The 24,849-nt window shown below is 56.5% G+C and overlaps 7 protein-coding genes across 7 annotated transcripts; 2 read left to right on the plus strand and 5 right to left on the minus strand.

Annotated features, from left to right (window-relative positions):
- Positions 1–1,450: 1,450 nt before the first annotated feature.
- dpp4 (putative dipeptidyl peptidase 4) lies at positions 1,451–3,840 on the plus strand (the record flags this gene model as incomplete). Its single annotated transcript, XM_036637443.1, has 2 exons — positions 1,451–1,930; positions 1,987–3,840. 2 exons carry the CDS (start codon positions 1,451–1,453, stop codon positions 3,838–3,840), a joined length of 2,334 nt encoding a protein of 777 aa, XP_036497716.1.
- Positions 3,841–4,641: 801 nt separating this feature from the next.
- Positions 4,642–5,085, minus strand: CGCS363_v005595 (uncharacterized protein; the record flags this gene model as incomplete). The annotated part of the gene is made up of 1 exon (XM_036637444.1): positions 4,642–5,085. The coding sequence occupies one exon, from the start codon at positions 5,083–5,085 to the stop codon at positions 4,642–4,644; it is 444 nt and encodes a 147-aa protein (XP_036497715.1).
- Positions 5,086–5,682: 597 nt separating this feature from the next.
- On the plus strand, positions 5,683–6,710 carry CGCS363_v005596 (Uncharacterized protein; the record flags this gene model as incomplete). The annotated part of the gene is made up of 2 exons (XM_036637445.1): positions 5,683–6,020; positions 6,092–6,710. The coding sequence occupies 2 exons, from the start codon at positions 5,683–5,685 to the stop codon at positions 6,708–6,710; spliced, it is 957 nt and encodes a 318-aa protein (XP_036497714.1).
- Positions 6,711–7,036: 326 nt separating this feature from the next.
- Positions 7,037–10,339, minus strand: CGCS363_v005597 (uncharacterized protein; the record flags this gene model as incomplete). The annotated part of the gene is made up of 1 exon (XM_036637446.1): positions 7,037–10,339. The coding sequence occupies one exon, from the start codon at positions 10,337–10,339 to the stop codon at positions 7,037–7,039; it is 3,303 nt and encodes a 1,100-aa protein (XP_036497713.1).
- A 1,058-nt stretch (positions 10,340–11,397) lies between these two features.
- aglB (putative alpha-galactosidase B) lies at positions 11,398–13,129 on the minus strand (the record flags this gene model as incomplete). Its single annotated transcript, XM_036637447.1, has 3 exons — positions 11,398–12,347; positions 12,497–12,580; positions 12,769–13,129. The coding sequence occupies 3 exons, from the start codon at positions 13,127–13,129 to the stop codon at positions 11,398–11,400; spliced, it is 1,395 nt and encodes a 464-aa protein (XP_036497439.1).
- A 1,508-nt stretch (positions 13,130–14,637) lies between these two features.
- CGCS363_v005599 (uncharacterized protein) lies at positions 14,638–16,269 on the minus strand (the record flags this gene model as incomplete). The annotated part of the gene is made up of 3 exons (XM_036637448.1): positions 14,638–15,832; positions 15,888–16,047; positions 16,098–16,269. 3 exons carry the CDS (start codon positions 16,267–16,269, stop codon positions 14,638–14,640), a joined length of 1,527 nt encoding a protein of 508 aa, XP_036497438.1.
- A 4,782-nt stretch (positions 16,270–21,051) lies between these two features.
- On the minus strand, positions 21,052–21,882 carry CGCS363_v005600 (uncharacterized protein; the record flags this gene model as incomplete). The annotated part of the gene is made up of 1 exon (XM_036637449.1): positions 21,052–21,882. One exon carries the CDS (start codon positions 21,880–21,882, stop codon positions 21,052–21,054), a length of 831 nt encoding a protein of 276 aa, XP_036497341.1.
- Between the last annotated feature and the right edge of the window lie 2,967 nt (positions 21,883–24,849).

A 24,849-nucleotide genomic window follows, 5' to 3' on the forward strand; every position in this document is an offset into this window, starting at 1 on the left:
GCCAACGATGTCTTAATTCTGGCCACTTATTTCTAAAGAAAGGTGAGATAACATGGGGTACGTTCATTGGATTCCTAAGCTGGGGGGTACATACGGATACTAGGTACTTACATACGCTCATATCAGCTCTCACATCATATCATGGAGTGAGATGAGATGCCCCTCATCTGATGAGAGCACAGCACCTAGTAAGTAGTAAGTAAAGTGTGAGTGAAAAGACTCGGTGTGACTGGAGAGTGAGTGCTTGCATGTCCCCAGTTTCCAGACTCCAGTCACTCAATGGTTGCACCATCTGAAATGCCCGTCGACCACGCGATAAACTCAGTGCCTTGCATCAGCAACCTACATACCTTACTTTGAGTACCCGCAACTCTCCCTCACACTAAGGTTGCTTAGGGTAGTGAAGGTACTGAAGGTAAGGTAGGCAAGATGGAACACTAAATGAAAAGTGCCGCCGGCAGTGCAACACTCGATCGCTCGCTCGGTGGGGGAGACCGGGCTGCCCGCATTCCAATGTGATGCCACTGCCCGCCCTTTGGTATTTCTTATTCCTTTCCTCCCGTATGTAGTGTACGCGTGCACCTTCACTAGCAATACTACGACACACAGTCAGTTCCTCTCACCACTGCAGAGTGAGTACAGAGTACTTGTACGTACCCATTTTGGTATGCAGCGGTCCCCGCCCGTCCGCTCCGTTCGAGGTGCAACCTTCCCGAAGCGGCATCGAACTGGGTCATTTTGCCCACTGCAGCTTCGCGGTGTTTGGTCTTGGCAACTTGGCTCTTCTTCGCGTGCTCGTGTTTTCTGCGTCTTCTTGCCCCGATGCCGCATCCCCAGCAGCGAATGATTGAATCTCCTGCTGTTTACTCTGCGGTACTTCCAAAATCCAATTTACAACAAAGTCTTGGGAGCTGGATTATCAGACCAACTTTGGCAGGTCGTTATGGACGCTGGGAGTAGTCCGCCGGGCCGGGTTCTTTTGCAGCTTGCTTCCATGCCCCCAGCCAACCTTTTCTTGACCAAACGAACCACTCACAGTCGCTGCCGAGACCAACAACCGTCATTGAAGCTGCGAAGCTCCAATCTTAAGTCGTCTTGGCACTCCGAGCACGACATGCATCGCCATGAACCTGTGCTGCTGCGACCGCCAGTTGGACCGCCAAACTCCATTAATCCTCGTGAAGCAGCAGCGGCAGCACCAGCAGCGGGCAATGCGACCTGCCTGATGCGCACCATTGCGAATGCTCCCGTTCAATCGCACGACCGCTGCACCTGCCGTCCGGGTTCTCGTCAATCATCGTCCGGGAAGCTATAAAGCCCCAGGGTTGCTTTTCTACGTGACCCGTCTTCCTTTCGAACTCTTCCGCTTCTCGCTCCCCTTCCCCGCCAACCTCCTCGACCCTATTCGCGCCGCTTCTCCTCCGCACAGAACGAAGCACCGCAGACAGCAATGGCGCGTCTCCTCAACGCCGTCGCGGCAGCCACCGCTCTTCTCGTGGGCGTCGCGACCGCCATTGACCGCGAGCCCCACCAGCCCTCCGGCGGCGGCGACAAGATTGTCACCTGGAACGAGACCGTCGTCTCTCCCCGCTTCGGCGCCAGCGCCCGCTCCGTCAGCTGGCTCTCCGGGACCGACGACGGCCGCTACATTGAACAGGACGACGCCGGCCTTGTTATCGTGGACATCATTTCAGGCGATAACAAAACCTTTGTGTCTGCCGACAAGTTCCCCGCTGGTGTACATGAGTACTGGATCCGCCCGGACCTGAAGAAGGTGCTGTTCGCCACAAACTACACCAAGCAGTACCGCTACTCGTACTTTGCGGACTACTCCATTTTGGACGTCGAGTCCGGCGCCCTCCAGCCTCTGCTGCCCGAAGCGCTCGGAGATGTCCAATACGCTGAATTCGCACCTGTTGGCGACGCCATTGTAAGTTTCGGCCAATTGAGCACGGTCTTGCAACCTCCCAGCTTACACGACTGCAGGCATTTGTTCGCGGCAACAACCTATACCTCAGCAAGAACGGCACCGTCTCTCAAATCACCAACGATGGTGGCCCGGATTTGTTCCACGGAGTCCCCGACTGGGTCTACGAGGAGGAGATCTTCGGTGGTCGCAGCACTCTGTGGTTCTCCCCCGACGGAGAGTACGTTGCCTACCTGAGCTTCAACGAGACCGGCGTCGAGACCTTCACCATCCCCTACTACATGGACAACCAGAAGATTGCTCCCCCGTACCCTAAGGAGCTGGACCTTCGCTACCCCAAGGTCGGCAGCACGAACCCGACCGTCCAGCTGACCGTGCTGGAGGTCGGCAGTGAGAAGTCGACTCCCGTCACCATCGACGCGTTCCCCGCTGACGACCTCGTTGTCGGTGAGTTGAAGTGGGTTACGAAGAACCACACCAGCTTCGTCTACCGCGCCTTCAATCGAGTTCAGGAGCAAGCGAAGGTTGTTCGTGTCGATGTCGATGGCTACGCATCCCAGACTATCCGCGAACGCGACGGTTCCGACGGCTGGCTGGACAACAACCTGGCCATTGAGTACATCGGCCCCCTGCAGAACACCACCGACGCGTACTACCTCGATCTGTCCGACCATACTGGCTGGAATCACCTGTACCTGTACCCCGTCAAGGGCGGCGACGCCATCCCTCTGACCAGCGGCGAGTGGGAGGTCGTGGCTGTGGTCAAGATTGATACCGAGCGACAACTCGTCTACTACCAATCCACCGAGCACCACAGCACCGAGCGTCACCTCTACTCCGTGTCTTATCCTGCGGGCACCAAGAAGGCGCTCGTTGACGACAAGGTCGACGGCATGTGGAGCGCTTCCTTCTCTGCCTCGGGCGGCTACTACATCCTCAGCTACCAGGGTCCCAATGTTCCCTACCAGGAGCTGTACGCCGTCAACTCCACCGAGCCCATCCGCACCATCACCAGCAACGACGCCCTCGTCGCGCGCCTCAAGGAGTATAAGCTGCCCAACATCACCTACTTCGAGCTCACCCACCCCGACGGATACAGCCTGAACGTGATGCAGCGTCTCCCCGCCAACTTTGACCCCTCCAAGAAGTACCCCGTCCTCTTCACCCCCTACGGCGGCCCCGGCTCGCAGCAAGTCACGAAGCGATACCAGACCATCAGCTGGTCGGCCTTTATCTCCTCGGACCCCGAGCTCGAGTACATCACCTACACCGTCGACAACCGCGGCACAGGCTACAAGGGCCGCGCCTACCGGTCCCTCGTCGCCGGCCACCTCGGCCGCCTCGAGCCCCTCGACCAGATCTGGGCCGCCGAGCAGCTGGCATCCAAGAACTCCTTCGTCGACGCCGGCAAGATTGGCATCTTTGGCTGGTCATACGGCGGATACCTCTCGGCAAAGGTGGTCGAGCAAGACTCCGGCGTCTTCTCCCACGCGCTCATCGTCGCGCCCGTCAGCGACTGGCGCTTCTACGACTCGGTCTACACGGAGCGCTACATGAAGAGCCTGGGCGAGAACGAGGAGGGCTACAACGAGACGGCCGTCCGCAACCCTGCCGGCTTCAAGAACATTGCCGGCGAGTTCACCATCCTCCACGGCACCGGCGATGACAACGTGCACTACCAGAACGCCGCAGCGCTGATTGATCTGCTGGTCAGCGCCGGCGTGCCCAACGACAAGATGAACTGGCTCTCCTTCACCGACAGCGACCATAGCATTGCGTACAACGGTGCAAACATCTGGTTGTACAAGTACATGACCGAGGCGTTGTTCCGTGAGAAGAAGCGCTCCGGCGATCGGTTGGTGCACCAGTGGACCAGGAAGTCCGAGACAAGCTTCGACTTTGATCGGGAATAGGCGCGCTTGCACAGCAAGGAATCAGTCATGAAATTCTTCTGTAAATAATTTCTAGCATGATCTAATGAGTAATTATTCTTATCAAATACCTCAAGGCTTATTCGCGTCATTAAATTTTCTGCTCTGAAGCCTTGAAGTACACATCAGGTGGTAATCACTATTTTTTTTTTTTTCCTCGGTCAGCACAGATACACCTTGAACACTTGAGCTACCTGTTGTACCCGGCTGTGACAGTCTACACCGCAGCATTCTGTAAATCCCCCCAAAAAAGTCAGCCACATACGAAATTGAAAGCCCTCGTTCCTTGCAAGGCATCTTCTTGCCGTCAGGTCCATTGATTCGTGTGTAATTATGTTATGGCATTTAATGTCCAGCCAGTAAGGTCACATCGTCAAATTCCGGCCGACTTCTTAGGTCCTCTTACTCTGGCAAGACCATGAGGCCAGATATACCTCTCACACATGAACATCTGTTGAAATATACTATGCAACGACAAAGGTGGATAGAAGAGTAAGCATACGGCGGAAAGAGGGGGAACATCTCGGTGTTGTCTCTACCACACTACGGAGGTCCCGGCAGAACAAGCCGAGCAACCCTCGTTAGAAATCAAAAGTAAAGCAATGCTTATATGTCAAGCTGGCGTCTGCAGCCGACCATGAAACGTGAATCAAATATCCGCCAAAAGGGCCTCATATCAACAGCCCATATTGCCCCCCATAACACCCAAGAATAACGCCAAACCTGAATTTCACACATCGCCAACCGCAGAAGCACTCCACACCTCGTCATCGCCTGGTTGTGTCACTTCATACTCAACCCGCCAAACACCCGATCTAGCTCCGCGCCCTGGTCATTCACCGGCATCTCGCTCGCGCCCGCCTGCCCCGCCGCCATCGTCTGCGCATCCTGCAGCTCCTCGCCGCCCGCGCGCTCCGGCTCGAGCAGCCGCGCGTCGCTGTCAAGCCAGCCCGGCGCCACGCGCCTCTTCTCGGCGAGCTCGCGCGCCTGGATGCGCTCCTCGAGTTCGCGCAGGTCGCGCTCGGCGTCCGCCTGCATCTTCTCGATGTGCGCCTGCAGCGCACGGCAGGAGGCGATGATGTCGTCCGGGTGGGCGGCGTGGCCGGACTGCGAGACGACGTATTTGGGCTTGGTGCTGGCGTCGGCGGGTTGCGGGTTTGGGTTGCCGGAGTCGTCGGGGCCAGCGGCGGGTATGCCGGTTGCGGAGGGCGGCAGGGCGGAGGGCATCGCTTTGTAGTTGTAGGAGAGGGTTGTGGCGGTCGGGAGGGAGATGAAGGGGGAGACTGTCAGGGGGACCTGCTCGAGGAGGGGGTGGGAGCCTGGGGGTTTGTGTTAGTGGTGATGGTGTTGGCGATGGAGGGAGAAGGGTGGCTTACGATTGCTGTACATGATGGGCAATGGGTAGGCAGCTTTCCTTTTGGTTCAGTTGTAGAAGCGAGAGTCCAATTTTTATGAGGAAGAAGCCGTTATGAGGGACGGGGTCAGCTTTGGGAGAGAAGCATGTGGTCTTGCGTCGCGGCTTCTTGTGCCTGAGACCTGCAAGAGATTCGTGGAGTGTCTGTGTGGTGTTGGTGGTTACTGTCGTCCCCGCGACGGCACCGACAAGGCGGAGAGGTCGGTGTGGTGTGGAGAGCTCAGGCCCCTCCGAGCATGGAGAAGAGGTACGTATTCCTCAGCATACCGCACAAGCATCTCACCGCCTTCCCTCTTTCCTCCTTCTAGATTACATCATCTCCGACAAGGTCTCGATACAGTCACGTGCTGATAGCGATAAGAGCTTCCCTCTGCCAGAAAGCTGTGTTTCCCTCCAACGCCAACCCCACCATGTCGCCGTTGAAAGGGTCCAACATCGATTTAACACAAATCCGGAAAGCCGTCAACATGCTGCCGGTCACCATCCGCACGCCGCCTGCGGTCGCGGATTACACCCCGATCGAGGAGTGGGAGTCGCAGACCCCGCAGTCCTTCACACCCGAGAAGGCAGTGTTGCATTCCCACCTTGAGGCCGCCAGGGCGTGGGTTCCCGCGTCGCAAAAGGGCGGCCTGGCCGTCGTGTTCCCGGCGGATGGCTCCACTGCTGCGAGCGCCCCCGAAGGCGCGACGTTGAGGGATGCTGGAGAGGAGCTGGTCGAGCAGACTGTGTCGGTCTTTGTTACTTCAGAGTAAGCTATTCGACTACTTGGGACACTCAATTGAGGTCGGAGGAGAGATGAAGCTGACGTGTGGATGCCAGGCAATTCATCATCTTCTCGTCAGCGGCAGGAGCAGGTGTCGGCATCTCGTACCCCGCCATCTCCATCCACGCCGTCAAGGCGGTCGGCACCATCGCCGACGACAAGCCGCTCCAGGCCATCTGGATGCAGCTCCAGCTCGCGGACGGCGGCGACGGCGACGGCGACGACGACTACGACACGGTCGACCTGACCATCGTCCCGGGCCTGACGGACGGCGCGCAAGCGGACGTGCAAAAATTCTACGAAGCGATCTCGACGTGCTCGGATCTGCACCCGGACCCGGCCGATGAGGACGAGGAGATGGACGACGACGCTGGCGGGCGCATTATCTTCGAGGGCGATCACGAGCCCGTGGAGGGGTACACGGGTGTGCTGCACGGCGCGGCGGATGGCGGGCTGCCGCCTTCGTTCCCGGGCAGCGGGGGCTGGATCACGGCGGAGAACGTGCACTTGCACTTTGACGCGGATGGGAACTGGATCGGCGGGCAGAATGGCGAGGAGGGCGGTGAGCTTGGGGAGGGCGCGGGAAGGGTCAGAGGCCACGATGAGGTCAACGGCGGCGGTGTGAACGGCCACGACGATCCCGAGAACAAGCGGCCGCGCGTGGATGAGCCATAGAGGGAGTGTGTTTGTGCAGTGGAGGTGGTTAGAGGCGGCATGATACCAAAACATCGGGACCTGGACTCAGTATGAGGTAGGAAATTCATTTTCTCAAAGTTCTCTTGCTCCAGCTGTTATGATGATTCCACGGCGTACTGTGAACCGCCGAGGCTAGGTCTCGTTGGGTAATTTGATCAGAGTGATTGTGCCATTTAAATTATACTAATACTTGTGTAGGTATATCTCGTTCCGTAATGTGTCCGATCTCAACACCAGAAACGACGCCCGCTGTCCCTGAAAATGATGGTTACAGTTAGAAAAATACAAAAGAAAGAACGAGGCCATCAAATCCTCAAGTTAGAGCCGCTCCTGCTGGGCCCGGCCAATCCGTCGGATATCTTCCTCGGAGACACCTCCATCACCTTCAGCCTCGATCCTCCGCTGTCCTCTTCATTCTTCTGCTTTCCCTTGTCAACCTTCTCCTCTGCGTCAATCCAGGCCCTCCTCGTGGGACTCTCCAACGTTCCCGTACTCGCCCGCGCTGCTCCCCTTACCGCGCTCCTCGGTGTCGGGTTAAGCGGTCTGGGCCCCCTGATGATACTATTCGGCCGCGCCGCATCCTCCTCCTCGTCGTTCTCATTCTCCTTCTCCTCCACCGCCGCCTTCAGCTCATCCAACCTCCCACTACCGCCAGGCCGGCTCCTAATCACGGCGATGGAGTTCCTCGCGCCCTTGATCGACGCCCCGCGCGGGTTCCGCTTGGCCTTCTGGCTCTGGCTCAGGCCCAGCGACAGGTAGTTCTGCCGCCCAATCTTGCTGATGCGGCTGTTGCTGCGATCCGGGCTGAAGCCGCCCCCGCGGAAGTTGGGCAGCGTCGGGCTGTCTGGATCCGAGACGGAGGAGCCCGCGCTGAGGGTGCTCATCTGGCTGTTCATGCGCCGCAGTTGTGCTACCGTCGACTGCAGCCCCATCACGGCGAAGTCCCGGTGTTGGAAGGAGCCGCGCTTCGGCGAGCTGTTCGCCGAGGAGGAGTTGCTATTGAGCACAATGGACGGGCACGAGGTGCTCGGGATGACCTTGTCGGTACGGTTGTCCCTTGGGTTTGCTGGTTGGCGTGACTGCATGCGCTCTCGGATGGGGCTGCTGGCCATGCCGCGGCGCTTATACCGTCCTGGCGTGGGTGAGCCGTGTCTCGCCTCGCTGGGGAGTTCTGGGCTGGGGAGAGGTCGGCGCGTGGGTGAGTGCGAGCCGCGACTGTCAAGGGAGTCTCTCGCTGTCGAGCGAAGGGTAGGGGATGTACCGGCAATTGTGAAGCCGCCCCCAGCGCTGCCCATCGCCAGCGCGTCGCGATTAGGCGATCCATGACCCGGTCGCAGGTTGAGAGGCGGCGGAAAGACGGGCTTCTGGCCAAAGGTGGCCCTCTTATTCGGCATCTCGGGGCGGCGATTGTTATCTTCAGGAGAGGTTCCGGGGCTAGCCTTCATGCTGGCCACGCTCGTGCTGGAGACCAGGAAGACGGGCTTCATCGACGCGACGCTCTTGGGGCGGATCGTCTCCGGCGACGGGGCGAAGTCGTCCGAGGGCAACATCATCGATAGCCGGCCGCCGTCTCTATCCACCACGCTATTCCGCTTCACAACATCCAACGGTCTGGGTACAGGCGAGTTGCTCGCCGATCTGGAATTGAAAGGGGGCTCGATCAGCACCTTGTCTTCCGGTGGCGACATGCGGCGGAGGGGAGGCAGGCTCGAGGACTGCCGCTTCGGGCTCCTCGGCGGCACAATGGGTGGCGAGATGAACGGATCACAGATGGCCGTGTCAATCGTCAGCCCCTTCGGCTTCCGGCCCCGTATTATGCCGCCGCCCTGGCCGCCCGTCTTGCTGTCGTCCTCCGGCTCGTTGACGCTGTACAGCGTCGACAGCGACGAGGACGCATTGCTCCCGAGTGAGGCCATCGACATGCACCGATCCTCCGCCTTTTCCCCTTTGTTACCGGGAGACTCGTGATCGGACCGTCGACTGGGACTTGACAGCCCCGTGGGCAATACGTGCTCAACCTCTGGCGTCGTCTCTCCGAACAAGCTATCTGCGTCCGAGACTGCTGACGACTGCGAGGTGTTGCGGCGGTGGTTGTGGACCGGTGTCTGTACCAACACCGGCGCAACCATCCTCTTGTGCGGACTCGGGGTGCGCGTCCTCTGCTGTTGGCGTTGCAGTTGCTGCAGTTGTAGCTGTTGCTGCATTTGTTGTTGATGCAAACTCTGCCGGAATTGCTGTTGCTGGATTTGCTGTTGTTGCAATTGATGCTGAAGTTGCTGCTGCGCGCTCGCATCCAACGCCTGTCCGACGTGATGGATTACAACGCTCCTCTCCGGCGACGACTCAAACTTGATCGGCGAAGACGGCTTCGTCGGCGAATGCGGCACCATCCTTATCGGCGACCCCGATACTGACCGCGGCGCCATCCTGACAGGCGAACCCGATGCCATCCTCACAGGAGACCCCGATACCGACCGCGGAACCATCCTGACAGGCGATCCCGTTGTCGACCCCAGCATCTTCACTGGTGACCCCGACTTTGTGGGCGATCCCCCTTTCGTGGGCGACCCCCTCGGCGTCCTGACGCTCGACCCCGCCGACGCCGAATTCGCCCTCTGCCGCGTCGCAGGCCGACTGTTGCTCGGCGTTCCATTCATCAACCTCTCCTCCGTCGACCGCAGGATCTCCGCCAAATCAGACTCGGTCGTCTTATGGCGCAGCCTTGGGAGTGGCGCCGGCCGCGGGCCCTGAGGAGACGGAGCCGGCACAGGGGGACCGCCCCTCGCGGCGGCAGCCAATCTCTCTGCGAGCTCGTACGAGGCCGTCCTCGGCAGCGGGATCCGAGGCGGGTTGCCCCTTGGCGCGGGCAGACTCACTGGCCGCGGCTGCGTGATCGCGTACTGGCCACCGCCGCCGCCGTCGCCGCCCAGCTCGCTCGCAAACGCCTCCTCCTCCTTAAACGTCGAAAAGTCCGGCAGCGTGGGCGTCCGCAAGATGAAGCTGTCCCGAATACTCAGCCGGCGGTCGTCCTTCTGCACCCTCGGCCCGTGGATGGCGTCCTCGTCGATCCAGCTGTTATTCCTCCGCAGATGCCCGCCGCGCTGCTGCCCGCCCTCTGCATCCGACGTCGTCCCGAACACGCTGAACGTCTTGCTCCGCGGGAGGCCGATGATGGACGCCAGGGACCGGTGCTGGTGCTGCCGCCGCTGGTGCTGGATCTCGGCCATGTCCATATACGACCGGCTTCTGCCGTCGCGGCTTCCCGGCTTCGCTTTCGTGAGGCGGCGCGGGCGCGGGCTTGGCGTGCGCGGGGACCGGTCCCCGGCTTCTGAGGCGCCGCATTCTGCGTCTGTACGCGGCGAGCACGAGGCCGAGTTGGGGTTGCTGTTGCTGTTGTCTGAGCGGGCGGCGGCGGCGGCGCGGTGGCGGCGGCCTGCGAGGGCGATGAGGAGGAAGGCGAGGCAGATGAAGAGGAGGACGCCGCCGCCTATTGCTATTGCGAGGAGGAGCGGGAGGGTCATGCCGCTGGTGGCGGTTGAGGAGGCGGTGGGCGCTGCCGGTTGGGTTGTCGTGCCCGGGGCGTCTTCGCGGGGGAGGAGGGATGTCATTGTGCGAACGCCGTTTCGTGGGTATCTGGCGTCAAGGTTTTGTGGTGTTGGAGGCTTTTACGCCCCTTGGCGAGAGAATCCGGAGAGGGTCAGAGTTGGTGAAGAGGTGATGAGGCTGCGAAGAGGATTCTCATGATTCGGCACTGGCTGGTTTGGCGTTCCCCTACTTCTCTCCCACAAGTACAATTTGTTTCTCGGTCGATGTATGATAGAAGTCCAAATTGGAAAAGGATGGGGAAAAACTACAGAGAGAAAGGAAATTCAGATAACGGTGTGTAAACAGAGTCAAAAGAATGGGCAAAACGGTCTAACCCTCCAAGAAGGTCAGGCAGCATAGAGGAGGGGATGCAATCACAAGATGCTGCTGTGTTGTTGTTCGCTTTCCAGGCCGCCCCATGAAATGAAAGATGGCTGGGTTTGCATTTCTCCCAGAGAAAATACACCTTCCAGCACCCGTGACAGGCTGGCTGGTTCGATGGTAGGTCTTTCTTTCCATGTTTTGACATCAGATCCCCAAAAAGAGAGATGAAGTGGTGGTCTCAGTCTAATCAGTCTTGTCTGGAATGCGTTTCCAGTGAGTTGTCCTGGGGAATGCATTCCAATAGAGGGATGGGGACGGGGAGGAGGGCAGAAAAAAAACAGCCTGCCCGCCCCCCCGCAAGACCAGCTACCACAACTTGGAAAAGTCTTAGAACGCTCGGAACCGCGGGAGGCCGACAAGAACGTGATGCAATATGAATTCGCGGTCCGGGCTGGGTGGCGGTCACTGGTTTTGGGAATAGCCTCGCCGGGTGCTGGCATGCGGGCGCGGCTCGATGTCATCTGTGTGAGATGAGCTGACATTGCTCTTGGCTTGGGGCGGTAAACAACGACCTTTCTTGGGCAAGGACGACACACTCTTCGTTTACTATTTATGTTTTGCCGTCTTTCTTCAATGGATTAGACAACCTTTTTGCTTTGATGGTCGGGTTTCTTGGGGGTTTATTACGATCTGGCCTTGCCGCTCCCCCTTGCATCCAGCTCCCGCCCGGCTTCATCTTCGCATGTGATCTCCCACTCTACAACCACTTCATCGCCCGGCCCAAAGACCTCTTCTTGCACTGCACCTCATTGATCCTCAGCGCCGCCGTATCGTGACTGCCAATCTCAACCGTTACCTCGTCCTCGAACACGCCCAGATCCTTGCCCGTCCACATGTCGTGCACCGCGTACTTCTTCCCGGCCTCCAGCCCCGGCACCTCGCCGAACACCACCGTCTTCTCCTCCGTCCCCTCCAGCGTATTGAGCACAAACACATGCGTCCCCTCCACGCTCTCCCCGGCCCAGAACTCCGCCGGGTGCGTGATGTTCCACGTCCCGTCAGGGTTCACCCCCCACTTGTACGGCTGCGCCGCCTGCCCAAACACGCCGTCCTGGTTAAACGCCACCAGCTCCTTGTTGACCAAAATCTCCAGCACCTCGGGCGCGATCCCGTCCAGCCGCGTGCCGATGATCAGCGGGCTCTTCAGCGCCGCCCAGAACGCAAAGTGGCTCCGGCTCTCCGCCAGCGTCAGATTGCCGTTCCCGACCTCGAGCATGTCCCAGTCGCCGTGGCCCCAGAACCCGTTGACCTGCGCCGACGACCAAAACGCCGCGTGGTTCAGGATCGGCATCAGGCCCCACGACCACTGGTGCTGGCCCAGCCACTCCGGGTAGATGTCCCCCCACATGCGCCAGCTGTGGCCCGTCTCGTTGCCCCAGGCCTCGACGTGCGCGTGGCCCCACGCGCAGAGGGAGTACTCGATCGTGCGGTCCTGCGCGAGCAGCGCGTCGCGCATGCGGCGGTAGCGCTCTGCGGTCTGGGAGGTCGACCAGTCGTAGCCGGCCGGCGCGGGCAGGCCCGTCTTGGAGTTGACCGGGTCGCCGTTGTCTTGGTTCTCGTTCGGCGGGCCGCCGAGCCAGAGCTCGGGCACGTATTTCCACTCGTCGAACCAGGATTCGGGGACGTTGCAGTTGTCGTACTTGAGGTCTGTGGGTGTGTTAGAGGTGATGTGTGCGGCTGAAGATTGTCACAGAGTGAGACGTTCTGGGGAGGGAGGATCTGGTGCAAGGGGGGTTGAGATCGTGGGCAGAGGGAGAAGGGGGGTTGTTGGATATGACGGAGGGGGAGAAACTCACAGTCGATGCCCCATTTCGCAAACGTCGCGGCGTCGATTTCCTCGTAGCCTAGCGATCCCTCATACCCTCCACACGTGGACGTCCCTGCAAGGAGTATGTCATCAGCCATCAGCTCGTCGTCACATCCGAAACACTAGCCATCGCAGCATTCCCTCCTTCCCAGAGCCTCACTTACACCCCTCCTCACACCGCGTACCGCGTCAAGACAACCCCTCCAAACTGCCCCTCACCACCTCCGTTGAAAGAGACCGGGGGACAAGAAAAGAACTCACCAGCATCGCTGTAAATCCCAACCTTCAACCCCATGTCATGAATCCGATCAACCATATGCTTCATCCCCAGCGGGAACTTCTCCGCGTCCACCACAATCTCCTTGGTCACGTTATCCCGCCGGAGCTCCTTGTCGCTCCAGCAGTCGTCGATGTTGACGTACTCGTACCCTAGGTCCTTCAGCCCGAGGTCCACCATCAGCTGCGCGACGCCCACGAAGACCGTCTCGTTGATGTCGCACCCGAACTCGTTCCACGAGCTCCAGCCCAGCGCGGGCAGGCGGCCCGTCACGCCGTCGCGCGAGACGAGCGCGCTGGCGGGGCCCGTGGCGGCGAGGGGGAGGATGACCTTTTGGGCGCGCATCCTTAGAGGGGAGGAGGGGCAGGTCTGTGTTATTGGTTTGTAAGTGCTGGTGAACACAGAAGGGCCTCGTCAGGAAGAAGAGAGGACTGCGCCGGTGGGATGAAGGTAGAGGGGAGGGTGAGGATGGGTTCTTCATATAACCCACCGCCAGTCCCCTCATCAAGCGACCTGCGTGAATAGCTTCAATGCCAAGGGAACAGAATGCAACATACCCCAAAACCGTCCCAGTCCCATTGTCGTGCCACCATCCCCGCAATGAACAAGAACACCACCACCCCAGTGACCTTTGACATCACCTCTCGGCCCATTGTGTTGTCTGATTGCTGCTCCCCCCCAGTGTGCTGAACCAGGGTACTGGGATCAAGAAGGGTTACGGTGAGGGGTCCTCGATATCGACGACCGAACTCGCGGGCAGCTCCAGTTCATCCGATGAGGGGAAAGGAAACAAACGTCAATTGTTGGTGGGCGACCCAGGAGAAATGCAACGCCATCAGCGGCCCAAGCCAGATGCGCGGAGGATCGCCGTCCGAGGAAAGATGGGGGGGGTGCGATGCGGGGTTGGAGGCTGCACGTCACGCAACGTAGTTAAAGGCCAAAAAGCGTCAGCCGTCAGATACGTTCACCAAGAAAGCTGCAGCGGGGTTTGCGTCCGACGACGTACAAGATAATAAAACGGCCCGCTCCCATGGCGTCGGGAATGGCGTTGTGTGATTCGATTAGAAGGAAAAACTACTGCAGGCCAAACTGCATGGCCGTTGAGCGATCCGGAAGCGGTCTAGGTCATGGCGGAAAAGCGGCGGAGTAAACGTCCTGATGCTTGGCTCGACGACGTCGCTTGTCGGAATGGCGGGAGAGGGGAATCAAGTGCGGGGAACCATGAGATGGTGTAAAAGTCGGATCATCACAGAGCGGGCATAAGGGGATCAACAGTCTCTACGCGGGTATATGGTCAGGTGGATGCCGTGAATGGGAATATTTTCAAACGACACTGAACAAGAGGTATCTCTCAGACATAAAACGCCTACAGGATGATGATGATGATGATGATGCACTGAGTCGTTACGAAAGCAAAAGCGAAAAGCAAACCACAAACACCGCCAGTCAATGGCTACGACGACGGTCCCCGACTACGCGCAGCTCACGAACGTCCACCGAGAAGAAAAACAGAAAATGCAAGAACCTGAACTTGATGATTTGCCGCCTAATGATCACCATATCTCATGACGCAGGCCATACCATGCCCATACCTTGCTAACTACCTCCAGAAAAAAGATGCGTCTGCTCATAATGTCCAGACAACAACAAAAGGTTTCCATGAGCAAGATACGGGAAAACCAATGGGGAGCCAAATCATTTCCGTGGTAAGGGTTCCTTTTGCTGAGGAGAAACGGACGTTGCATCCTGATGCTTGTCCTGCACAAACGCGATCCCAAACCCTAATTTTTTTCGCAACCCATAACCGAAATGGAGACGAGAGTCCCGGAAAATCGAGAAAGCAACGAAACCACTTAGAAGTGGTGGCGACGGTGGTGGTGAAGGTGACGAGCACGCATGGCAGGAGACGTGGGAGTCGCCGTGACCGTCTGAGTGGTCGTGATGTCGTCGTACTCGGTGACGTAGACAATCTCCTCCTCCCAGTAGATGATCGACACGGTGTGGCCGTTCGTGATGGTCTGAGTGGACACGAACTTGGGGGTCGAGGTGGGAGCCGAGGTGATGGACTCGAAGATGGGAGTGGGCGTCTGCTCGGGGGCGCTGGTAGCGGGAGCCTCCGAGGAAGCAGCCTCGGCAGCGACTCCAGAGGCAGTGCCGTAGCCAGCCTTGCCGCTCTCGTGGAAGACCTGGCCGGGAAGAGGGTTGGCGGTAGCAGTCTTGCCGGGTGTATAAGTGAGGACAGGGACGGTGGGAGTGATGATGGCAGTGGGCTTGATAGAAGAGCTGGCAGAGCCGCCAGAGCCGCCCTCAGAGGAGCCGTCACCGAAGGTGATGGGAACATTGCCGGGAAGGGCAGTGTCGGGGCCAGTGACGTTCTCAGAGGAGAGGATGGAGGGAATGCTCATGTGGCACTGCTTGACCTGAGCCTCAGTCTGAAGGTCAAAGATGGCGCAGTCCTCAATGCGACCAGAGCCGTTGGTGCAGGTGTCAACGGCCTCCTGGAGGAAGTCCTCATCCCAGCCGGACATGAAGTCGCCGTGGTATCCGTAGCCCTGGGTGTCACCGTTGGCAATGACGAAGCGACCGGCACGGTCCTTGAAGGCGTAGGTGTTCCAGATGGTCTCGTACAGCAGGTTGGGGGTGGAGGTCTCGAAGCCCTCGGGGCAAGTGCCGTCAATGACAAGGTCAGGGTAGGCCATGTGGGACTTGTGGTCAGTAGAATCGAGATCCTTGCCGTTCCAGCAAGAAGGGAACATCATCTCGAAACGCACACCGTTGGCGCAGTTGGCATCGAGGTAGGCCTTGTCGGGCAGGAAGTGGCGGTATAGAGTGCCCTCAGGAGCGCGAGCGTAGTTGAGGCAGTTGAAGCCGACAGCGCGCTGCTCGAGGACGGACTGCTTGGTCTGGCCAAGCGCGGCCCACTCAGACTTCTGGGGGTCGGGCTGAGAAGGGTCACCAGCGGTGTAGTTGCGACGGTCAGTGTCGCCAGCAACCATGCGGAAGCCAGGCGGGAATGCCTTGATATTCTTTCCATTAAGAAGATAATACCTGTCCATGTTAGCATGAGGCGCTCAGTTGACAGTTGTAGGATTGCAGGACTTACGCAAGCATTCCGCCGACTTGCTCGACAATCTCGAACTCGCCAGTGGCAGAGTCCTGGAAGTAGAGAGCAGGAGTCCAGTAGGCGGACTTGTCCTGGGTGACACGGCACGAGGTGCAGTCAGCGCCGGTGAGGGCAGCGAAGTCAGCAGAGGGCGAGATGCCTGTCTTTGTGTTAGTCCATGTACCAAGCAAGGCAAAGGGGGAATCATACCGCTGGAGCCGTGAATGGCGTGGACGTGAGTGGCAGCCTCGCCAGGGTTCATGAGAGGGTCAACACGAGCGAGACCGACACGGCCCTGGCACTCCATGCGCCAGAAGGCGTCAACGGAGCTGACGAGCAAGGCGCCAACCGAGACGGAAAGCTGGATTGCGCTGAACTTCATCTTGACTGATTTGAAGTGGTTGATGAAGGGTATCAGAGATAAAGTAAGGGGGGTAAGAAATGATGATACGAAAGATGGGGTATCAAAGTAAGGTATGCCGATGCGACAGAGGGTCGTTGGGTTCCAAAAGGAAAAAGGAGGGTGAGTATGCGATGTGGAAACTTGCCGGTTGGAAAGAGTCTGAAATCGCTACCTGAGCAACCAAAGGTCTCTTAGACAATAAAATATTGAATGAGAGTCCTGGTTCCAAAGTCCAGTTGGAGTGCAGAAAAGAACGAACCTCGCAAAGGTCGAGGCGCGCAAACGATACTTGGTGATCTTTCGGTTGAGGTGTTGTGGGTTGTTTTTGTGAAGGCGGAGGAGAAAGTTGTTGACGCGAGAGAGAGGTGGGAGAGTTGAGAGGCACCAGGTCGGCGTGAGATCGAAGAAGGGCGGGTGTGTGGGGCTAAGCGAGGCGCTAAAGGGCGGTCGTGGTGGTGAATGAAGCTGTTGATGGAAGGAGGTAGGTCGTGGGTGTTCACCGAGCCTTCCTTTTTTGGACCTTCCTCAACGAGTCGACAACACACTTTGTTGCTTCTTTGACACTGTTAGGAGTGAATCAGAACCTTCTTGACGAAAGAGATTCTGATTTTCAGTGACTGATTTTTTTTCCTAGCACGTGACGTGGGTTTGTTGTTTTGATGATGATGGTGGAAGGTGCGTCGTCGGTGAGGTTGGTGATGGCTTGACCTCAATATTGTCCAATAAGAGGCGGTTGACTTCGACGCTACGGAGATGCGACTTTTACGTTCTTGTCTTGCAGGCACAGAACCAAATTGGAATTCCGGCGTTTGATGCCCAGCACCTCAGTCAGAGTCCTAAATTGAGTGGTGGTGAGAGCAAGGAGTCGCTTTTCGGTGAGGCGGGTCGGTGCGGGAGTACGTCTAAGACGGGATGCGCGATGCGTCGTTTTGGCGGTAGAATCTAGCGGAGCGGGTTTACGAGTTCGATGAGTCCTCCTCTTTTACAATCTACGCTTGATACGAGTGACCGTTTTACGCAGTTCGAGGTTGACGTCGGGCGACTTGGCGTGAGGCGGTTTGCGATATGACGCTGTCGGGGGTTCGTGTAAGACGATGTCTGGCGATGACACTGGCCGGGCGGGAATGGAACCTGGGATCGAAGCCGCGCGAGGAACCGGAGGCTGGGAAAAAACCGATAATACCACAAGAAGGTAGTCTCGAAGTCGATCAGCAACGGCTGTCTTTTTTGCAAAAAAGTCGAGTCAAGAAACGAATGCGATCAACACACACACACAAACGGGGTCCAAGAGAAATGAACGTGCAAGACCTGCAAAAGGCAGCAGGGACTTGAAGCCAAGAAAGGAGCGGGATCCGCAAGTCGGTATTTCGGGAGGAGGGAAAAAAAGAATGGCTGAGGGCGACGAGCTGGAGAGCAAGCCACGAGATCAAAAAAGAGAGTGAGAGCGAGCGAGCGGCGGCGAGCGAGTAAGAGAGTGACTGTCAGAGACCCCGTGAAGGTGACGGATGGAGGGGGAGGGAAGGAGGGGAGAAGAGAGACTGGAATGGAAGTGATGCAGAAAGAGCACCGGGAGTGAGGGTCTTAGGTACACTCCGTTGCGTTGACAGCGTCCGCCCCCCCTTTTTGCCGAAATTACGCACGCATAATCCCTGTATATACATGAAAATTTGCCCAACGCCACGTAGATATTCGTAGTACGGCAATTGACCTATTCTGATGGCTTCAATTGATCTATTTCTATTGAATCTCATTATCTGAGGGCATCGTGATGCCTCCTAAACGCCGCCGCGCGGCTCGGCAGGCGGATGATGACCCTTCTGGGCATCGTCCGTCACCCATCGCCAACGGTACGCGGAAACAACGACGTATACAACAACTGGCACAGGACGCCGCCAGAGATCCTCCTCAACGCTCTGCCTCGCCGTCGATCAGGATCGTTACGCCCGCCGAGAGGGCTCGCCGGGCTGCCGCCGCCGAAGAGGCCGCCGAGGAGGCCGCCGAGGAGGTTATCGTCGCCGAGGCTGGACCCGAGACTAATGATTTGGTGGCGGCTGAGTCTACATCGCGAAGAAAGCGTGTACTTATAGCCCCTCCGTCATCACGAAGAGCTCCAAAAGCGTCCTCTCGCCAAAAAGCAACGACAACGCAGAGGAAGCGAAAGAAGGATCCGCCGCATACGATCCGGCTCCGAAGTACTCTGCCTTCGTCGATGCCACCGTTTCGACCAGACTCGACCCCAGTTAACCCAACCCCTCGTCAAACCACTCGATTTGCGGACGATACGCCTACGGCCCCTCGCCATAGCGCTGATGATACGTTTATGTCGTTCCACGATGTATTTGAAGAGGAGGACGATATGGGTAACGAGGAACCAACTCTGCTACAAATCCAGGTTACCCGTGGCCCAGCGCTCAAGGGTAACGGTTTACCTGTTCTCGATCTAACCATCGAGAGCATCGCGTATAACAGATTCAGTATTGCTCCTGTATTAGATGCGAATAGTAGAGACTGGGAGGCAGACAGCGGCGCCCAACTTGAGGCAGAAGTGGCTCACTCGTATATTGTGAAGAAGGCCAATATCGCTGTTGTCGTTGCTTGGAGGAAGCCCACCAACGCATCTAAACCAACACCAATCTTCACTCGGGTCTATCCGTCTACTGGAGGGGTCACTTGGCCAAGTATTCCATGGGTTGATATTGTCCCCTCTCTTGAACAAGCTGAAGAGAGGGGTGAAGTCCACCTCACCGTCAAGTGGCAATACAGCGCCGTACCAATCTCTGGTGGTATAGTGACTGGCGTACGAACGCCTCGAAAAGGTGGCCGAGCAGGCGTTTCAGCCGGCATGCAAGAGGCGATCGATCGTGAGGCTAACGATCCTGCAAACGTCGAGCGTCGGAAGGAGGGTATGCACAGACAACTTCTCCGTACGCACATCTGCCCAGAGTACCAGAGATGTAAGAATAGTTCGGGCGACGAGAAGTTCAACTGGTGCTATATACTAGGCCAGAAGCACTACAAGATCAAATCTCACCATATAGAGAAGTGGGCGAAGGCTATTATGACTGGACAGGCTGGCGTTGACAATATGGAACCACCTAAAGAACTGCTTGGTGAGATTCTTCACGACCAGTTTATAGAGGATCAGAAACGCCAGGGCAAGAGAAGTAAGAATATCGTGGAGGTTGATGATAACCAGGAGACGACAGTGATGACGGAAGAGAAGGCTGAAAATGCCGCACTTCCATCATCAGGGTCAAGATCTGGCCTAACCAACGCCAACAGCAACGCCATCGTCAATATATACGGCAACGCGGGGGCGCCAGATCGTCATCTTCAATATCCTAACCCATACGTACAGCTGCCGCCGCCGGCGCCGCCGCCGCCGGCATATTGGCCATATGCGAACATCTCACAGTATTCGTTGCCAACTCTTCCGCCATTGAACCTTCCAAGCACTCGTCAACCAAGTATCGCACTCCCGATTCGTTCGTCCTCGCCAGTGGTACCGGATTCGCCTCGAAAAGCTCTAGATCAAGTGGCCAGCTTCATCAAGTGGTTTATATCCGTCCGCGGCAAGCGATATAACGTCGACGAAGGGTTCAGAAAGAAGCTACAGAAACTGCGATCAGTAGACAGTAGCTTGCGGGCAATTCGCAAGTTACCAGATATTTGGTTTACTGAACAGGGTTTTACTCAAGATCTTACCGAAGATGTCAGGAACTCGATCAAATCCTTCATAGACAACAGCGCCTACTACGGAGGGCAGTCTGACGCCCTCTCCGACGTGGTATCTCACTCTGAACTTCATTCAAACCATCGAGAGTCAGAAGGAGATGTTTATACAAGAATATACGCTGGATTGCCAGGAGGGACGGCGGCGGCGCCAGTTGAAAACTCTGCGGCGCTAGTTTCAGGCGAGTTGGGGTCATCCCGACATATCGACGCCCTAGTGCCACGTCAATCCATCGAGCAAGAGATCCGTGGTACGCCAGTTGAAGTTGGTCGACGTGGTGAGTGTATATAGAGCTGTTTACTGTCGAATATGGCTAACTTTGTAGGCGTTTCGGAACTCTTTGGTTTCGTTTCGTCACCACTGCTGTCAGCGTCGCAGATGCTGCCCACGCAGTTACAGATCGAACAAGACGAAATCGAGCAAGGCGATGAGGACAATCAGATTGAAATCTCGAGTGATACGTCGTCAACAGAGACGTATTACTCGGAGGAGGATAACGAAGAAGAGTGATACAGCAAGAGTGGTGTGAAGTTTGACTGTATGCGCGATTTTTTTGCATGACGTGTTCAACCACGGAAAAGTCTACCCATAGCCGTAGATTCAACACTGCCGCTCTATACGTATAAAAGCAATAGAATTACTGTTATTTTGGATCTGCAAACAATACACTTCGGTCCATCCCGATACTGGTTAGGGGCAGTTGAAGTCTCTGACTATGGTTGAAGTCTCTGATCGTGATGACGTGTCATCATCACAAATCATCGTCACAAGCATCAACAACGCGTTTCAGCCGTTATACAGGCAAAATTGATATGTATACGTAGCTACCGACGAAAACAATGGACGACGGTATATTTTTTGTGTTCTGGTGCGCTTGTGGCTAACCTTTTGGCAATCTTGTTGGCTACAATCATGGATTTGATGATTGACCATCATATGACGACACGATTAAGATCTATTGCGCGCGAACGCACGATGAAAATTTGGATTGCTTGCTGATGTTCAATATTGGCAGCAAATCCTCCCTTTTATAGTTCGATATCGTCAAATATATGCTCTGTCCCATCAAAGTTGACGAACGAATGGCGGAAATGGCCCTCGATCTGGGGTAGACGATACCCAATCTCCATAGCGCAGTCACGTAGATATTCCATGAAATCCCGAGTGTCATTCTCATCGTTGTTCCACTTCGAATACGTCTTCCTGATGTATCGCTTTAGATCGCCGAAGTACTCTTCGATGGGGTTGAAGTCTGGTGAATACGGAGGCAGAAACTCGAGATGGACACCTGATACCCGGCATAAACCCTCGATTTCAGGTATACGATGGCAGGAGAGGTTATCCATAACGATGACAGAGTTTGGCTCTGGAAAACGCCCACATTTCGGGATAAGGCACTCCTGTAGCCAACGAAAGAACCCATCGCCGTCAGTCGTACCATAATACGTAGTCAAGTGTAGGATACCGCTCAACGTGAGGGCTGGCAGGATCTGTACGCGAGAGTTCTGAAACCGATCAATCTCTGCAGTTCGAAACGCAGCAAGCCCTTTCGGCGCCCATCCAGTCCTCCGTATCCCAGTATCCTTATTGACGCCGGATTCGTCGACGAATACCAGCTGGTCGGGGCGATATCGTCGTATACGGTACAAGTACTCGTATCGTAGTTCGTCACTTCGCTGAGCAGCAATAATCTTGGACTTCTTGTTCGTCCAGCCAGCTGAGTTTAACTGTCGACTGATTGCAGAACGACTGATCTGGATCTCGAAGGCTTCAAATAGGAAATCTTGCATCTCTTCAAGAGATAGATCGCTGCGGTACTGCAGTAGTTCAAGAAGCTCTGTACGATGCCATATTTCCATCTTTTGTCGACTCTGGCGGCACCTCTTATATCTCTGCACTTCGCCAGTGATATTACGTCGTGATCTATGTCGTCGAATCGTTCGTTCGGTACAGCCAACGATACTTGCCAGCTCGTGGGTCTTTTGGTCTTCGAATGGCAGTATCATCGCGATCGTCGATAGCTGTAGATTCGATATTCTGGGCGCCATTGTATCGTCGTCGTCGCCCGGCGTCTTTCTCGATGTATCTGATATAATAAACCACGGACATGTACTGACCAGCGGCAAACTGTAAGTAACAGGGCACAATCTATACAGCAGTAGACTCTTGCTCAATATCGTGAACAAGCTGAGCTATCAGGAGAGTCATTAATCCTGTTGACTGCCAAAGCATTTGCTCTGAAGAACCGTATCAAGCCCCTTGGTATGCTTATATATTACTCAGAGCCATACAAACCGTATGCTGAGTAGATATATAAAGTCATACAGCAGGTCTCTTCTTCTGTTCCTCAGCAAATGTCATCTTGATCTCTCATGACGAAAATAGACCTTTTGTTGGTCGAATGGTATGGGGATGAGGTGACTAGCTGGGTTGGCAATGCCTCGATGGGTAGATTGACTGCTACGGAAGCATGAAATACACACCTTATGTCTCTATCGTGTAGTTATACGTTTGAATACTACTGGGACTATAGTGATTGACGGCAATTGAGGTGTTGGTGATGACTTTGACGCGTTTTGCGTGCGATGCAGAGAAATGCGCGTCACAGCGTAAAATTGGCTTTTTTTCATGTTTTTGCATAAGCGGGGAAAAAAAAGGGGGGCGGACGCTGTCAACGCAACGGAGTGTAGGAATCAGACGGCCGAAGGCCCAGGTGGAGAGACATGGCTAGAGGATATGGGCAATTCGCATTCTGCTGGGGGGATGGGTAAATGGGGGCCGCTGCGCTGCTGCTGGGTCTGCTGGGTGTGGTGAGGGTCACGGTGTGAGGAGGTGGACAAGGTGGACTCCACGAGATGGAAGGTGGCCCACGGTCGGGTGCCGCCTTCCACGCCCCTTGAGTGCCGGGGGTGTGTTAGCCACGGACCACGGTGCTCACCCCCGGCCCCTTCCCTGCCTACCCCCTTCCTAAAAAGGCGACAGGGGGTCGATGGAAGGGAACGAAGGCAGGCACCACTTGCAAGTCAAGTCGCACCCTTCCTTCCTTCGACGACGAGCGACACCGAAGTCTGATTTTCGTGGCTAGCCATGGTGTCTTCGTGGACCATCTCCATCGACAATACTTTGGCGAACTTGGATCGAGGCTTTTCTGGTTGGGCATCATAACAGCATCGCGATGCTTCGCAGACATCCATTGAAGCATAAACATAGTTTTTCATAGTATTGGATGTGGCTGGGTCAAAATGTTGAAGAGCCATCTCCATTGATCACCATTTGACCTACGGAGCAGGTACCTAGGTACCTACCGCATGAGGCACCTGCCTCAGCCACCAGGAGGAACGACCGACGGGAGGCAGGCGGAAGCCCAGAGTTGACCAGTTTGGCCAGACGGGTTTGATTCAATTTGGTTTGGTTTGGTTTGGTTTGGCCTGGTCAGGTCATCAGGACAGACCAGACCAGGAGAGAGTGAATGAGTGACAAGGACAGGCAGACAAATGGCGCATCTCACTATCAATGCTCGTCCTTTTCTTCGCGAGTGACGGGGATCTAGAGACCACAATTGGATCTGTCTGCCAGTGTCGAGCGACTGTCCATTCGTGATTCCCTGTCTTCAATCAATCTGTCGGAGTGTTTCCTGGCGATCGTTGGAAAAAAACAAGCCCACTGTCGTTGATGCAACTTGCTTCTCTCGCCTCCGTTTGAGGGTCCTCGACGCAGGATCAGCAGCCAAACTCTGGCTGACAGCGGGCGACAACCGCCTCCTGTCTCCCAAGGCCCAAGATGCAGCCGCTAGAGTCTGCAAAATGCCGCTACCCTGCCATCTGGCCGCGGCATCTTACGGCGATATGCCCCAGGGCAGCGGTCGGGCGAACCGTGTGGGAGGGATCGCTCTCCATGTGGGCTGGAATAGATTAAGGTACTGCTTCAAGGGGCCGGGCCAGCGCGACGCGACCAGGATCCTGCTGGCTGTGCCACAGGGGCCGCCTTGGTACAAGCCTCAAGTACCTCTCCAGCACTGTGGCAGTTACAGTTTACTGCTCACTCAGTGTTGCAATCAGCCAGTCCAGTCATTCTTCTCACTGGACAGGCTGGCTTGCCGCTGGCCCCCTCATGTCACCAGGCGAGCCAAACATCGTTTCTGTGCTTGTACTCCAAACGACGGCGCTCACGGACGTCGAGGAGAACCAACTGAAATGTGGAGGAGGTGACAGGCGAGGTCAGGCGAGGAACGAAGCGAGAGGCAAAAGGTTAATGCAAAAAAGAAGGCGAAAAAAAGACGCAGAGAATGTGAGAATTCAGGAGTCGGAACTGTTTCCCCCCATGCTCCTCCCATATGGTCCCCATCGGCCGAGCAAGAGTGGGAAAATTCGTCAAAAGTACGCGTACGTCGTCAGGTTCACCGTAAAGGCTACGAGCATTGCAGATTGCTCACTGTGCTAGTGTATCCGTAAGGCCGGCTACCGGTATTCGTAATGCGAGATAAAATGAGATGAGATGTGAGGCTGCGAGTGACGGTATGTTTTTTTATTTGACTGTGCCGTTGAATGATGTGCTGGCCGGGGGGGCACACCCGCTGAATGCGGTGACGATGTGCGCTGAACAGCTGCGATGCGACGATTGCGATATGTTCAAGCAGCTAGCACCAACGGTTTGGCGCGAGTTGTGAGGGACCGGCGTCGTAGCCGTCTCCTCGGGGCGTACACGAATGAGAAGTGAAGAACATAGAAAGTGCCGCGGGTGGCTTCAGAGTGACACACGCGATATGCAGGTACAGGACGCTGCATCCACAGCTAAATGGGCGAAATGTCATTTGGTTGGGGGTCCCT

This window comes from Colletotrichum siamense (assembly GCF_013390195.1).
Source record: "Colletotrichum siamense strain Cg363 chromosome Unknown KSG_Cg363_contig03, whole genome shotgun sequence".
Taxonomy (NCBI): Eukaryota; Fungi; Ascomycota; class Sordariomycetes; order Glomerellales; family Glomerellaceae; genus Colletotrichum; species Colletotrichum siamense.